General features: G+C 50.4%; 6 protein-coding genes across 6 annotated transcripts; 4 read left to right on the top strand and 2 right to left on the bottom strand.

Moving 5' to 3' along the window:
- Positions 1-354: 354 nt before the first annotated feature.
- M437DRAFT_66204 (rRNA processing protein Ipi1) lies at positions 355-1,377 on the top strand (the record flags this gene model as incomplete). Its single annotated transcript, XM_041024699.1, has 1 exon — positions 355-1,377. One exon carries the CDS (start codon positions 355-357, stop codon positions 1,375-1,377), a length of 1,023 nt encoding a protein of 340 aa, XP_040880007.1.
- Positions 1,378-1,786: 409 nt separating this feature from the next.
- On the bottom strand, positions 1,787-6,574 carry M437DRAFT_48779 (dicer-like protein; the record flags this gene model as incomplete). The annotated part of the gene is made up of 6 exons (XM_041021718.1): positions 1,787-2,080; positions 2,137-2,289; positions 2,340-3,057; positions 3,116-3,519; positions 3,567-5,700; positions 5,757-6,574. 6 exons carry the CDS (start codon positions 6,572-6,574, stop codon positions 1,787-1,789), a joined length of 4,521 nt encoding a protein of 1,506 aa, XP_040880006.1.
- A 466-nt stretch (positions 6,575-7,040) lies between these two features.
- On the top strand, positions 7,041-8,099 carry M437DRAFT_75499 (phosphatase 2A-associated protein; the record flags this gene model as incomplete). The annotated part of the gene is made up of 1 exon (XM_041026434.1): positions 7,041-8,099. The coding sequence occupies one exon, from the start codon at positions 7,041-7,043 to the stop codon at positions 8,097-8,099; it is 1,059 nt and encodes a 352-aa protein (XP_040880005.1).
- An 823-nt stretch (positions 8,100-8,922) lies between these two features.
- M437DRAFT_48860 (uncharacterized protein) lies at positions 8,923-9,562 on the bottom strand (the record flags this gene model as incomplete). Its single annotated transcript, XM_041021736.1, has 2 exons — positions 8,923-9,148; positions 9,204-9,562. 2 exons carry the CDS (start codon positions 9,560-9,562, stop codon positions 8,923-8,925), a joined length of 585 nt encoding a protein of 194 aa, XP_040880004.1.
- Positions 9,563-10,897: 1,335 nt separating this feature from the next.
- Positions 10,898-12,994, top strand: M437DRAFT_75498 (MATE efflux family protein; the record flags this gene model as incomplete). Its single annotated transcript, XM_041026433.1, has 4 exons — positions 10,898-12,028; positions 12,077-12,706; positions 12,757-12,822; positions 12,878-12,994. 4 exons carry the CDS (start codon positions 10,898-10,900, stop codon positions 12,992-12,994), a joined length of 1,944 nt encoding a protein of 647 aa, XP_040880003.1.
- Positions 12,995-13,292: 298 nt separating this feature from the next.
- M437DRAFT_75497 (phosphoadenosine phosphosulfate reductase) lies at positions 13,293-14,207 on the top strand (the record flags this gene model as incomplete). The annotated part of the gene is made up of 3 exons (XM_041026432.1): positions 13,293-13,510; positions 13,564-13,972; positions 14,028-14,207. The coding sequence occupies 3 exons, from the start codon at positions 13,293-13,295 to the stop codon at positions 14,205-14,207; spliced, it is 807 nt and encodes a 268-aa protein (XP_040880002.1).
- Positions 14,208-14,739: the final 532 nt, after the last annotated feature.

Here is a 14,739-nt window from a genome sequence, read left to right as displayed (position 1 = left end):
TACGAGACCTTGAGCTTGACATGAGCCTTTGAAGCATGCGATTAGCCTGTTTTCTGGCCAGCAGAAATTGCCACGTATATATACGGAGTAGCTGAACTAGTAGTCACAGTACTGAGCAAAGTCCGTTGTATATGCTAAACTTGTGTCGAGAAGTGTAATGGAAAACAGGACAGAGATGGGGTTGATTAGATTGATAAGATGTGTTAGATTGATAAGATGGATCAGATTGATGAGATGTTCTGTGACCCCACAAAAGCGAAGACAAAGTTGAAGCTGGGGGAATTTTCTTGGTCGGCGGCTGCACCTTGGTGGCATGGATCTGCTTGACAGTGGTTGAAAGGGCAGCAAGCAAGGATGGGATCGAGCGCCAAAAAGAAGAGAGAAAAGAAGCAAGACTTCCAAAAGACCAAGCTCAAAGTCGGCAAGACAAAGGCAAAGGCGGCAAACTTCACCGACACGAGTTTCAAGGCAAAGTCGATTGTCCTTAACCAGCAGTCGCTCTCGACAGCGGCGCCTTCCCTCGACCAGCAGTTTGCCCACCAGCTGTCGCTCGTCAGCTCCAAGACCGATTCTCAGCGCCGCGATGCCATCAACTACCTGACCAACACCATCACTGAACGCCCGGACAACCTTCCTTTGCCCGTTGCGACCATCCTACCAAAGATTCAGCCTTTGATTCTGGACGCTTCAAATTCTGTCCGCGCCGCTCTCACAAAACTGCTGCGTGCTCTACCACCTGCTCATGTTGCCACACATGTCGACCACATGCTGCTCTACGTGCGCGCTGGTATGACCCACCTGGCCGCCGAAATCCGCAACTCCTCCCTCGATGTGCTCGAATGGCTGCTACAAACCGCCGGCCAAGAACTCGTCAGCTGCGCCGGCGGCTGGCTCAAGACTCTCCACTGCTTCCTGACTCTCTTGGGCTGGCACTCAACGACACAGCCTGGTAACTGGTCCTCCGAACGCACAGTCTCCTTCGGCAAGCCTGGTTCTGCTGCCTCGAAACTGCTTATCAAGCAACTGAACATCTTGACCATGTTCTTGCGTGCTGGTTTTACCGATGCAGCAGGTTCTGAACAAGCACTAGCGAATGCCTCCTGTTTCCCTCTTTGTAGCACTGAGCATCAAGTTCTCTATGCCCGTTCAAACCCCTTCCGCGGACTCAACCTCTTTGGCGCACCAAAGGATGCCGAAAATGCCATGTACGACGACGCCGAGGCTCGGAAAAGAGCTTTCGATGATGCTGCTGTGCGAGCTGTTGCCCGTGGTATCCAAGCGGCCAAGAAGGAAGGCGGTGAGATTGGAAGAGCAGCTTCTGGGTTGGAGAAAGCTTTGGTCGATGGTATGGGAGAATTTCATCGGGATGCAGAGTAGTTGGGAGAAGGTTACAAGGCACCTTATGTTCCAGTGTACCTGACAAGCACGCCATAGACCTCGTGTCTAAACATCGCCTGCTCATGTCCCGCTTCAAATCAAGCAGGAGTCACGCTCTCGATCTATTCATGACGACATCGTCGTTCTCAACCTCAAAGGACACCATCTTCTCGGCATGGCAGTCTGTATTTCTGTGGCGTTGTGGGAGAAACGAACAATCGTCAGCATGTTGGACGCAAGAATACCGTTGCAAATACTTTGGGAAGACGTCCATCGTTAATGTACCTGATCTAAGCAAAACCAAATGGTAGATGAACCTTTAATCATCGTCTTTGAAACCTTTCTTGGCCACACGTCTCTTCGCAGCATGCTTGCTGCTCAGTCCATCTAAATTTGCATGTCATCAGATCTAGCCTGTGCCGTCGTGATTAGCCTCGCCAGCCGGTTGCTCGCGGCAATCACAACCAAATTTTGCTCGGAACTCGTAATGAGGCATTCCTTCCAGCTCCTCCACTGCCTTGATCGCTGCATTAAGGTTTGCATATCTGCTTGATTTGGCCTTCCACACACCGATAGGTCCAGAGTCATGGATCATCACGCCGGACCAGAAGAGGGGTTGCATGCCATCAACAGTCTCCTCACTGCTGAATAAGTTGTATTCGTGGCAACCGAAACTCTTCTGCATTCTGTTGTGAAGACGGGTCTGACATCGTGGATTAGTCGCTGAGCAGAAGTTGGGGTTTCTTTGGCGCCACTTACTACAGGATGATTGTTCGCATAATTGTCGTAGATTGTCATATCATCGAAGAATGGCTTCATGTGCTCATCGAAGAAATGTTGCACTACGCTATAATCAAAATCTGCGCCAATAAACATTGCACCAACGTATGCTTCGACTATGTCGGGTAAGCACTGACAAACGTCAGCATGTTATTACGGAAGAAACGAGTGGTCAGCTTTACCTTCGGGCCTTCTTTTACTGTCGTCCAGTAGTCCATAGCTCCATGAGAGGCAGTTTCTGCTTCTTTGATCTCTATAACATAATCTGCGATCTGCTGACGCAAAGAGTCATGATTGAAAAGAAGATGCTTATGGAATCCAAGTCGAACACAAACAGCTCCAAGGAACTGATTGGATACCATGGCCATTTTGTGTTCAGTCAGCCACTGAGGATCCTTGTTGGGGTACTTGTAGAAGAGATGAGTGATGCTGGTCATGTCGAGCAATGAATCGCCCAGGAACTCGAGCCGCTGATAAGATGGAATTCCATCAGACCAGAGGTTTGGATAGGAGGGATGGTGGAAAGCAGCCTGGAGTAAACGTGGATAACGAAAGTGATACGCATGCTCCTTTTCCACCCTCTTGGCTAGTTCAAGCGTTGCAGCCCTAACGTCAGCTGTTTGATATGGTGGCTTCACGTATGAGCGAGAATAGTCCAGCCAATCGTTCATTGCATGATCAGAATTGTTGACAAGCTTGGTAACAGCTCTGACAGCGTCACGGCAGTGCTCTGGCTGCCACTTACCAGGCTTGTCATGCGTGAGAAAGGCTGCACCCATGAGTGCTTCGGAGACGTCTGCGATGGTCTTGTCGCCCAATGCATGCTTTATCGCTTCTCCTCCGTTCTTGTTGGCACCTTTACCCTCCAAAAGCTTGACTCCTTCTGGGTACCATGTACGACTGTTATGTGTGAGCTCGTGTATGTTGCTGAAGGAAGTTCTTCCACGGTTGAGCTTACCGAGAAAAGGAAGCACTACGGATGCTTTCATAGAGCTTAAGCTTCAGCGCAGTATTGAAGAGATTTTGGTTGCAGAGAAGGAGCATGCGTTTTACATGGAAATCGAACTCGTTGTCGTTTGGATTTTGCGTGAATGTCGAGATTGAAGTCGCCATCTTCAAGAAGCAGTCGCCCAAGAATTCAAGGCGCTCGTAGTTCTTGCCCATGCCACGCTGAAAGTTGATCCGTTCGTGACTTTGATGATCTTCCGTGTTGTCAGAGTCTTTGGTAATTGCTTCCAAGGCCAATGGAAGATCTACGTTTATTTTAAGCTCCTCGCACGTCTCCTTGGCGATAAGATAGTCATCGATACGATGAATGATTGCTGGAAATACATAACAAGTTGCTACGACGGGGACCGGAAGCTATTGCTTGTTAGCCTGACTTCCACTCACAAACATGTTACACTTACAGCAGAGATGCGTAGCGGCTCTGGACATATGAAGCTTCGAACCTTCGACGCGTCTTGTGCTTCCTTGACAGTAGGCTCTGCGAGCATGTTACGCCTGTGTAATATCTTCTCGGCTTCTAGAACAGGTTGCTCAAGATTCCAGGATGTCTTCTTCGTTTCACGTGTCTTTCGCCACAGACTGACTGTGTAGTTGATGATGTCGGCCTGTCGTCTCGAAGCCATGCAGCCTTCTGGGACAGGATCCGACGGCTTATATTCTGTAGCCACCCTCGTCGAAAAGAAGCGTCGGCCACCATCCCAAGGATCTATGAAGAACTTGTCCACCAGAAATGTGTCAGGGATATTGAGTGACCACTGGATCCCTCTATCGTTTTCGCAAACGTAGTTCAAGGTAGCCCAATCAATGAGTTGGAAAAGAGCATCCTGAGTGTCTACGAGCTGAGCTGACTGGTTGAACGGTACGAGCCAGTAAGACATGTTCAGCAGATCGAACTCGTACGTCTTGTTGTAAAGGTCTTTGAAGACGCTCAGAGTGAATGAATTGAACTTGGCCAGCTCGACTTCGGTAACCGTGCAGGGTGCCATTAGCGCAGTAAGTCTCACGTCAGTCCTGCGACCGTCGTTCAAGAACAGAGGGAATGTTGGAAAACTTGGCATCGGTGTCCTGGTGATAAGAAGCAAAGGCTGATGTGGGCGACTTAGTCCCTCTGAAACGTCTATGTGGGTGAGGTACACCGCAGAAGGAATCGAACCTCGCTCGTCTTCCCAGATACGAGGCTTGACGCGCATGTTGTACATACCGGTTTGCTTTGAACTCAAAGCCAACGCGGCATTACGCATCGATGGCAGCTTCTTGGTGTAAATTGGAACGAGGTGAGAATTGAGGTGCTTCAATAGCGCAAGCTCTTTGCAAGCCTTGAAAGCAGCTGATCGTTTTGCCAGTGACTTTCTAGTCATTGGGTCACCAATTACTGAGCGAACAGGCGAAGGTTCAGGGATGATAACTTCGCAAGTAAAACGTTCACGTTGGTGTGTGACCATGTAAGTAGGTTGCAAGGCTTCTTCGCCTTCCTTTGGTAGACTGTCCACGAAGTGTGACAGGATCTGAAGAGCAGAGCCAAAAGTGATCTTTGCGCCGGTATCAGGTATCGTGTGAGTAGGGTAGAGATTGATCATGTCTTGAGTGAAGACCAGGTCGTTTTCGCCGTCCAGCTGACGGTCTGCAGGCATGTCTTTGCAAAAGGTCCGCATGACCATCTCAGCTCCACGGATCTCTCTCAAGACGTTGTCATGATCCCAGTTGTGTTCCTCCAGCATATGCAGAAACCTGGAGTTTTTGTGTCGGGCACGTCCACGAGACTGTACATATTGGATCATTGTCTTGCAAACGTCGAAACGCACGACCAGATTGCAGTCAGGAATATCCAGGCCTTCTTCGGCGACAGAGGTTGCGAAGAGACAATTTAGCTCTCCTTTGCGAAACTTTATAAGAGTTACCACTTGACCGCGAAAGGTGGACTGTACGTCGTCCAGACGACCGTTGCTTGCTCCTATAAGCAGACCTGCGCGCAAGTGAGGTCCGCCAATTTCTTCGAAGACTTGGTGGAGTAGATACGCAGTGCTGCGTTGCTGAACGAACACGATGCAGCGATCCTCCGTAGAACGCCCATAATGAGCATCTAGGTAGATATGCAACTTTTTTACTTTCTCGCTGAGGTCTGAGAGGTCGGTTCGAGGTCTTTCGAAGTTATGATTAGAAATGATGTCCATGGCCTTGCGAATTTGTTCAATCTCAAGATCAACTTCATCCATAGAATTGCTCGATCGAGCGGCTTTTTCAACTCGAGACTCCATCTTTTTTGACCGTTCTTCAGCCAGTGCAAAGCCCCAGTAACGATCGGCACACCAGTCACCAAGATGGGATCGTATTTTGACGGCATTATTAAACAGGCTGCCGAGACACTTGATACTGCCAAATTGAATCTTGAAGTCTTGGAAGAGTTGACTCGGTGGGGAAATAGCGTGAGATGTCGTATACTTCAAAACCATCTCTTGAGGTCTGGCAACTGTGTTCTGGAGTAGAGTAAGGTCGCGTGCAGTAGCAATCTTACTGTGCAAGATAATTTCGAGATCCCTGTTTCCAACTGTTAATAGAAAAGTCCAACTGGGCAGACAAGCAGAGAGACATACCTGGCAGCTTGTCGAACGTCAACTCTCGCGTCGACAGGCGAGGCCGTCATACCGAAGATCCTAGGGCGAGATTGTTCGTCAACGTCAGCGAGATAATAGTCTTTGATGATTTGAGCGTATGCATGGCCCTTCTTAGCGTGATGGGCTTCATCGAATATGAGAAGATTGATCTGGCGCATGGAAATGAAAGAGCAGCTCAAACAACTTTTGAGGACATCAGGAGTACAGACAATGATATGAGCTTTGGCAAAACGCTCGTCCCAGACCTGCTTGCTCCATTTTTCGGTCATCATGGCGCCACATAAACGATCCACATCGTAGTCGAGGTTGCGCTCGAGCACAGTGAATTGTTGGAAGACCAGCGGGACCGAAGGCACCAAGAAGAAGGAAATACGATGAGGTCTGCCTTCCAGACGAGCTTGGAGCTCTGCCTCGATGGTGTGACGCAAGAGAAGGACAGCAATTAACGTCTTGCCAGAGCCTGTGTCGAGGACGGCGATAGTGTTTTGCTGAGTGGCACGCTGAAAAAGGTCAAGCTGATAGTCTCTAGGAGTAGTGATAATTTGGGTTGTCTCTTGGCTAGCAAGTAACTGGCTAATCGACAGTTCTTCATCGGCGTTGGATCGTTTAATGTCTTGGACAGTAGTACGTATTTCTTTGACGGCTGTGCTTTGCAGCCACGATTGGAAACGGAATTTGCGAGCATGACGTCTCTGTGTGGACGTGAGGTCAGCAGGCGACGGATCAATATCAGCATCACTGTCGCTGCCGCTGCCACTATCGTCGTGCGACTCCACGGCGGGCGTTGTGGTGGCCATTTTGGAAGTCATGTGTTGATAGTGGCCTGAATGTGTGATTAAGAAGAAAAGTGTTTGATAAAGAAGAAAGGTGCACGAGGTAATGGACGGAGTGAGAAGCAGACAATATAGAGAGCAGGTGAGAGAGAAAGAGCGAGGGGTGGGCAAGTCGTGAATGACGGGGCGATACCTAAGTAAGATAGGTGGTGTTTGTTGGAAGAAGTGACGAATGCAGGAGGCCGCTACCTACGCTGTCGGAAGAATGCTTGTCTAAAACAAGTGGACGCTTAATACGCTGCAGAAACAATCGTCACATGAATCACGGTCACAAAACCAAGCAGGATAGTACAGATGTGATTCGAAGATGGTGGTTGGGATGGGACAAAGTGAGAGAGACAGAGGCCGTGGCTGGGGCTGGCGGCTTTCAAATGATGTCAATTTGACCAAAAGTTCCAACCACCAATGTTGGCGCCATCAACACCACAAAATGTCAGAAGAACCGCAATCGCTTCGCTCAGTATGGCAGACGGCCGAAGACAAGCGTAGACAGATTGAAAATTCGTACGATTCAAATTCACCCGCCTACCAAGCTCTGGTCAACGCCGCCATCGCCAGCTACGAACACTGTCTGCGCATTCAGGATCAAATCGCCCTCTTCAGTCCCAATGAATCCCTCGAAGACATTTCCACAAACGATCTGCACCATCTCCTCGCTCAATACCGCCTCGCCGATCTGGTCCAACGCCTGTCGTCCCAGGACCGTAAAGCCGTCCTGCATCGCGCTCAAGACTCGTATGACAAGTTTCTACGCCAGCTCGACTTGTACGACATCTTGTCCTCTTCAGATTTGAAACTGCTTGAAGAATACCACGAGAACCCGTCCACGTTCTCCACGGCCTCGACCTCAGATCCTGCCGCTCGTCGCGAGAGAAAAATTCTACGTTTCAAGCAAGAGAAGGACCTCAAGCAAAAGTTACAACATCTGCAACAAAACCCCGCCGCTATACAAAATGACGACGACATGTACCGCCGTCTCCAGTTGACACAGATTGAGTTCTGTGTCCATCAAACTTTCCAATCTCTTGAATCAATAGCCCAAGAGCTTCACATCCTCTCAAGGGCTCCACCACCCCCACCACCAGGCCAGCAATCTGCGCCTCCCGATGTCAGGGAGCGTCACAAATCCAACGATGGCTACTCGGAGAGACTTGACGGTCCCATGTCTGCTGGCCTCTCAGGTCCTATGCTCAGCAAAGATGGCAAGCCGCTTCGCCCATTCACCCTTCTCAGCACTCGCCAAACAATGCAGGCTGGCGTTTTCCGCCCTGACCATAGTCTGCCTACCATGACTATCGACGAGTACCTCGAGGAAGAGAAACGTCGCGGCGGTATGATTGAAGGCGGCGGCGCCCAGTCTGGTATCCAGCCGGAGATTGACGAGGATGACTTGGACAAGGCAGATGAAGAGACGATGAAGGCCAGAGCTTGGGACGAGTATGTTGAGAACAATCCCAAGGGTGCTGGTAACACTTTGAACAGAGGTTGAGGTCAGGAGTTTATAGATACCCAATAGTGATTTGAATTAGAATCAAGAACAACCCATCTTCGTGTAGAACTATGTGGCTTCCCCAAGATCTGGACGCGATGTGTCAATCAAAGCAATGTACAGAGACTCTCGGGCCAGAGCCTCACTCGGAGCAGGCTTGATAACCTCGCCCTTGTGGGATACTACCCTGGTTGTTCTCAAGATCCTTTTGCATCTTTACAACCATACATTTCATACTGTAGCACCTGAAAGCAGTGTTCGTCCTTGGAATATCTTTCACGTTACGCCTAGACAGCAAGTTTTCTCTCTCGGTGAAAAGCATTCAACTCCTAGTTGGTTTTCTTGCATTTCGTACGAAGGCTTGATCTACTTGGAACGACTAGCAAGTACATCTTTGAGAAGAGTCTTCGATGTTCGACGCTCCTCCCCTTTGCATAGCGAATGACATTTTGAAAAGTCTTCGAACAAGCCAGGTGTCATCATAACCTCGTCAGGATCGATCTCACGTCTTTACCAACCACCAGCGGCAGGGGCAGCAGCCCAGTCATCACCGGCAGCGCCCTCAGCAGCGCCATCAGCGGCGTCCTGCATCCAGTTGCCTTCGACAATGGGGGCCTCAGCAACACCATCAGTGGCGTCGTTCATCCAGTCATCATTGCCAGAAGAAGCAATGGCGCCGTTCATCCAGTCATCATTGCCGGAGGGAGTAGTGGCACCATCATCTCCAAAGCCAGCATCGTTCTGGATAGCATATTCGGAAGGATCGGTGGTGCAGCGGCGGGCAGTGTGACCCTCTGCCAAAGTGTTAGTAGGCTTGTCTATGTTAGCACATGTGGTTGTACATACTGAGACCGCACTGGTTGCAGGTGACCTTGGTCCAGTCTCTGGGCTTGGGGCAGTCACGGGAGAAGTGACCGAGCTCAGAGCAGTTGTTGCAGGTCACGTTAGCGGCGGAACGAGGCTCGGGGCACTCGCGGGAGATGTGACCTTCGCCCTTGCAGTTGTTGCAAGTGATGACAGGCTCCTTAGTGCACTCGGACTTGTTGTGGCTATGTGAAAGGTTAATCGCCGATAGACACATATGAAAACGTTTGGCATACGCACCCAACCTCACCACAGTTGAAGCAAGCACCAGTCATCTTCTTGGGTCCGGTGCAATCCCTAGACATGTGACCGGCTGGGGTAGTGTTAGTGAGCAATTCACAAGAAGAGAGAGTTGAGAAATACTTACGCTGGCCACAGTTGTGGCAGGCATTGGGATCAATGTTCTCGTTGCCTTGGGGGGCGTTGGCGGCGGCTTCCTTGGCCTTCTGTTTCTCCACTTCGGCGCGGTGCTTCTTGCTGCGTTCGTGAGCGGCCCTGTCCTTGTATGCCAAGGTTCTGTCACAGACAGCACAGTGGTGGGTGCTAGGGTTGATGGTCTTACGACCAGGGTAAGGGTGCGAAGAGAAGATGTCCGCCATGGTGCCGCAACGGGAAGAGGTGTTGACAGTAAGCAAGAAAGAGAAGAGTGGTGGAGGAAGTGCAGCCTAAGGTCTGCGCAGATTAGGAGTTGGTAGAGGGAAGGAAAGGAAAGGAAAGGAAAGGAAAGGAAGTTGAGAGTTAAGAAGCTCTGTGAAGCGGCGTCTCGTCTTGGTGAACGACAAACGGAGTGAATGCGCAAACAACCGTGAAACAAGACGCAGTGAAGTTCCCGTGCGGACGGGAAAGTGCATGTGATTATCTCACTTGGCTTTTGTTCACCTCCTCCGACCACATACCCGCATTCTTCCCTGCAGCCTTGCGATGGCCTCAGGCACCCACTGTCTCACTCATGGCTTCTGCCTTGGTGAAGACGTCCACTGCTTTGACGCCATTCAAAAGTTTCCTACCTGATAGTTCCACCTTCATCAGAGCTGACAAGGCTCTGAAGTGAGAGTGAGTCTTGCGATCTGACTGTGACGGATCCAGTCGTATCTCCTTCAAACCTTTACTCTTCAAGATGCTCATCTCGGGATCCACAGGCGCATTTTTCTAGGCCCTTGCACTTCGAGCGTCTCCTTGTCTCTCGAAGCTTCCAACCTTAGTAGATGATAGACCAATGTCAGTGGTCTCTCTATGGTACTTGGTGAGAAGATGTCCATATCTCTGGAAGAAGATGTCGGCCTCGCTCCACGGTCTGCGACAGGGCATTCATTGCCAAATAGACAAACAAACTTGGGCGTCAGTCTTGTCCTTTGAGATCAATATCGAGCGGCGAGTCGACAAGATTGTTGAGGCTGCCCAACATGCTAGGAATAGGGACAAAGTGTGTAGGTATCCTATCTTCTAGACTGGTCTGAAAATATCGGAGGCTTGTGTAACACACCACGCTGAGCAGTGCCGACCGGTCATCTGGCCTTGACCTGCTCTACATCCTGCTCGCGGGACATGGCCTACTGGACAACACATGTTTCATCGAATCATAGGACTTTGCATGGAGCATGATATGAGTGAGTACGTTAGAGCTGATGTCGGAACTGCCTACCCTTACAGGAAACTCAATGGCACGAGCCACGACCTCCACACTGCTTATCGCGCTAACAGCTTTCCCGTCACGTAATTTAGAGTTCCTCGACCAAGTCGCGGGCAAGGCGGCGAAGGATGTCTTCAATGCTCATCTATCGAAGCGAAGGCCTTTTCAAAATGCTTGACATGCCCTGATAACCCTTTCAAACACTGTCTCTTTGCCCGTTCGAGTATATTTTATTCATTTCCAGCATCGTTAGCATTTTCGACCAATACAGTCAACTCAGAGCACAAACCGGTGCAACAACGCCATGAGCAGACCTGCGGCACTCAGCACGTCTGTGCGATCGTCTAATGGCTTTCTTTCCTCCTCCCCTTTGGCACAACAGTCAATCTTGAGGGATCTGGCAGATGCTGAAGAGGAGGGAGAGCCTGACGGCCGTGGAGTCGCCATCGCGACGGGTGGAAGTGAACATGCGGGCGGCCATGAACAGCACTATTCGATGTCGGGCTCGTACCGAAGGACCTCCTACGTCGCTTCGGGGCCACGACCATTCTTTCCTTCGGGTTCAGCGCCGGATCCAAGGCGAGCAAACGAACAAGACCGAGATGCCGCCCTCGCCGAAGAACGAAGCCTTCTACGCGACAACCAGTTGATACCTCCCAAACACCCTCGGACCACGAGTAATGTGTCAAACAAGCCTAGCGGTTTGATGAAAAAGAACTTTGTCGGTGGATTTGTGCCTAGGAAGGGTAGTGCCGATGAGGAAACAGCTATTGAGGATGGGGGACCAGATGAAAACACTTCCCTACTCGGCAATCCTGCGGAACCTTATGGAGGTGTCGATACTCCTGAGAATATTGACAAGAGATGGGAAGAGGCGGTTGCATCGGGCAAGATCAAGACAACATGGCAAAGAGAAGCAGTTGTACTAGCACGCTACTCCCGTTCTCTGATCTTGACATTCCTGTTACAATACTCTTTGACCGTTACTTCTGTTTTTACAGTCGGTCACATTGGCAAGCTTGAATTGGGGGCTGTCTCTCTGGCTTCCATGAGTGCCAATATAACTGGCTATGCTGTGTACCAAGGTTTAGCAACCAGTTTGGATACTCTTTGCGCACAGGCTTACGGAAGCGGTAACCGGACTCTTGTTGGATTGCAGCTGCAGCGTATGGTCTATTTCCTGTGGGTCATCACTATTCCGATCGCCCTCATCTGGACATCCGGCCCGAGAATCATCGGCGCAATCGTGCCAGACCCAGCGACTGCAAACTTAGCGGGACGGTACCTTCAGGTCCTTATATGCGGTGCTCCAGGTTATGCTGCGTTTGAAGCAGGAAAGAGATTTGTGCAGGCACAAGGAAGATTTTCCGCAACGCTCATTGTGCTCCTTGTATGCGCGCCTCTCAATGTATTTTTACACTGGCTCTTTGTCTGGGTACGTAACAAGATATAAGGCCATTCTTTCATCGCTGACATATAGCAGAAGTTGCAGTGGGGATTCATAGGAGCTCCCATAGCCGTGGTGACCATTGAGAACCTTATGCCGCTGTGCCTGTTCCTTTACGTCCGTTTTGTTGGTGGGTCGGAGTGTTGGGGAGGATTCACTCGTCTCGCCTTCAAGAACTGGATGCCAATGATCAAGCTTGCTCTCCCTGGTCTTGTGATGGTTCTGGCTGAGTATTTGGCTTTCGAAATCTTGACTCTCTCCGCAAGCTGGATCTCGCCAACTCATCTTGCGACACAAAGCGTCCTCAGCACGATTTCGAGCATCACTTACCAGATCCCGTTCCCAATCAGTATTGCTGCGAGTACCCGTATCGCAAATCTTATCGGCGCAACACTTTCGGACGCTGCTAAGGTCAATGCCAAGGTCTCGTTGTATGCTGCCTTGATCGTCGGTATCTTCAACATGGTTTTGTTGAGTTCCACCAGAGAGTACATTCCGAGGCTCTTTACCAATGACGCCGATGTTATTGCGCTCACGGCGAAAACGCTTCCTTTGAATGCTGCTTTCCAGCTCTTTGACTCAATTGCTGCCCTCTGCAATGGCATTTTGCGTGGTCTCGGTCGACAAGAAATCGGAGGTTATGTGAATTTATTCGCTTACTATATCGTAAGTCAATTATGTTTATCGAATGTCGACTGTTTTCTCACGCTATCTAGATTGCTATGCCCATCTCTTTCGGAACCGGATTCGGTCTACACTGGGATCTCTACGGACTTTGGGCTGTAAGTCGTTCTTCTGCTTCATATTAATACACTGCCCTCTGACTCTTCTTATTAGGGACCTGCAATTGCGCTCGGAATCGTTGCTGCTGTTGAAGGTTGGTTTATATACACGACTAGCTGGGAGAAGGCTGTCGAAGAGGCTCAGGAGAGAAACTCTCAAGGAAATGCCTAACAGTATGTTTGTGATATATAGTTGGACAGCTTGACGCCATATATGTCCGTCCTTCACTTCCAAACAACAATTGGTTCCGAAAAATGTGTGGTCGAGTAGGTTTCAAAGCTGTTATGGGAAGTCCCCTCGGTTCGTCGTAAAGTGTTTGGCCGACGCGGGGTCGCGGCATTGATTGCCCCACTGTACGGAAGCGCAAGCGCATGGCAGCGCCGGAACAGCCGTGACGGCATTCGACGTGTCTTCAGTCAGCAACTCCCATGCATGCTCGAGATTGTGTCTCGTATGCCGAAGCACCGTAATGCCAGAGACGCTCCTTGGAATTCGCAGCGATGACCAGGGCCGCACAGAAACCATAGCTCCCGGTCAGGAGGACCACCTACCCGCCCTCTGCGCAAAGGTCCACGCCCGAGTCACTGCATTCCTGGCTGCACAACCATCTACCGACCGCTTGCGAGGCGTGCAAGAGCAGACGCGGCTCAGCCTCAAAGTTCTTGAAGAAGCACTCGAGCGATACAGGTCAGTTGTCCTCGTTCAATTGTTGCCTCGGCCCTGGCTGATAAGCATTCCAGTCTCGCTGAACTGTCCCTTTCGTACAATGGCGGCAAAGACTGTCTGGTCCTTCTCATCCTCTATCTCGCCGCTCTACACGCACACTCGGTCAAGACTTCAACGCCGCTGCCGGAAAGATTGGATTCCGTCTACATCGTGTCGCCCCACCCTTTCCCCGAGGTTGAGGACTTTGTACAACTATCGATCGACACATACCGTCTGAACTTGGCACGTTATGCCAAATCCATGCGACAGGCCTTCGAGGACTATCTTCACGACAACAGCCACGTCAAAGCCATATTCGTAGGCACGCGGCGAACGGATCCTCATGGAGCTGCTTTGAAGTATTTCGATCCTACAGATCGAGGATGGCCAGCATTCATGAGAATACATCCGGTGATTGACTGGCATTATGCTGAAGTGTGGACTGTAAGTTTGTCGTTTTACGCGCCAATGAAGAATGCCAGGCTGATTTAAAGCGTAGTTTATACGACATTTGAATATACCCTATTGCTCGCTTTACGATAAAGGGTATACGTCGCTGGGAGGAACCACAGACACATATCCCAATCCCGTACTGAAAGCGGAGAACGAGAACGGTTCATACAGGCCGGCTTACGAGCTGGTGCAAGATGAGGAGGAGCGATTAGGCAGAGACCGATGATACTATCAGTAACAGGAAACTCCATACAAGACAAATCATGTACATTTTCCAAATACGAGGGAGTCGCGCGAGCAAGAGCACGTCTTTTTCCTGGTGACTCCAATATCCGCTGGCATGGTGGCGGTGGCAAGCAGAAGTTCAACATCAATTTGAAAGACGTCGAGCAGAATGGTGACGAAGATGATTTGGAGACGAGGCAAAGCTAGCCAAAGCTCGAGACAAGAAGCGCGCATGGTACAAGCCGTGTCGTCGTCGATTGATTCATCGTTCTAGGTGGTCGGGCTTTGGTGGATTGACCCGGCAGACAGACACGGCGGGCCCCGCGACGTGAAGGATGGAGATCTATCGAGATGGCTTGGCAACGGATGTGGAGTGAGCAGGAGCCAATGAACGCGGCTCAGTGGTCACTCTGGCCCCGACGTCGCAGATGTCGCCATCTCAGTCGAGGAAAAAGTCACTGGAAGCCGGCATGAAGCAGAGGCGACTGCTGGCAAGTCGGTCTGAGATGAGCAATTGAACGGCAATTCTGGTC

Source organism: Aureobasidium melanogenum (genome assembly GCF_000721775.1).
Source record: "Aureobasidium melanogenum CBS 110374 unplaced genomic scaffold scaffold_10, whole genome shotgun sequence".
Classification (NCBI taxonomy): domain Eukaryota; kingdom Fungi; phylum Ascomycota; class Dothideomycetes; order Dothideales; family Saccotheciaceae; genus Aureobasidium; species Aureobasidium melanogenum.
This window is presented reverse-complemented; position numbering and strand designations above follow the sequence as displayed.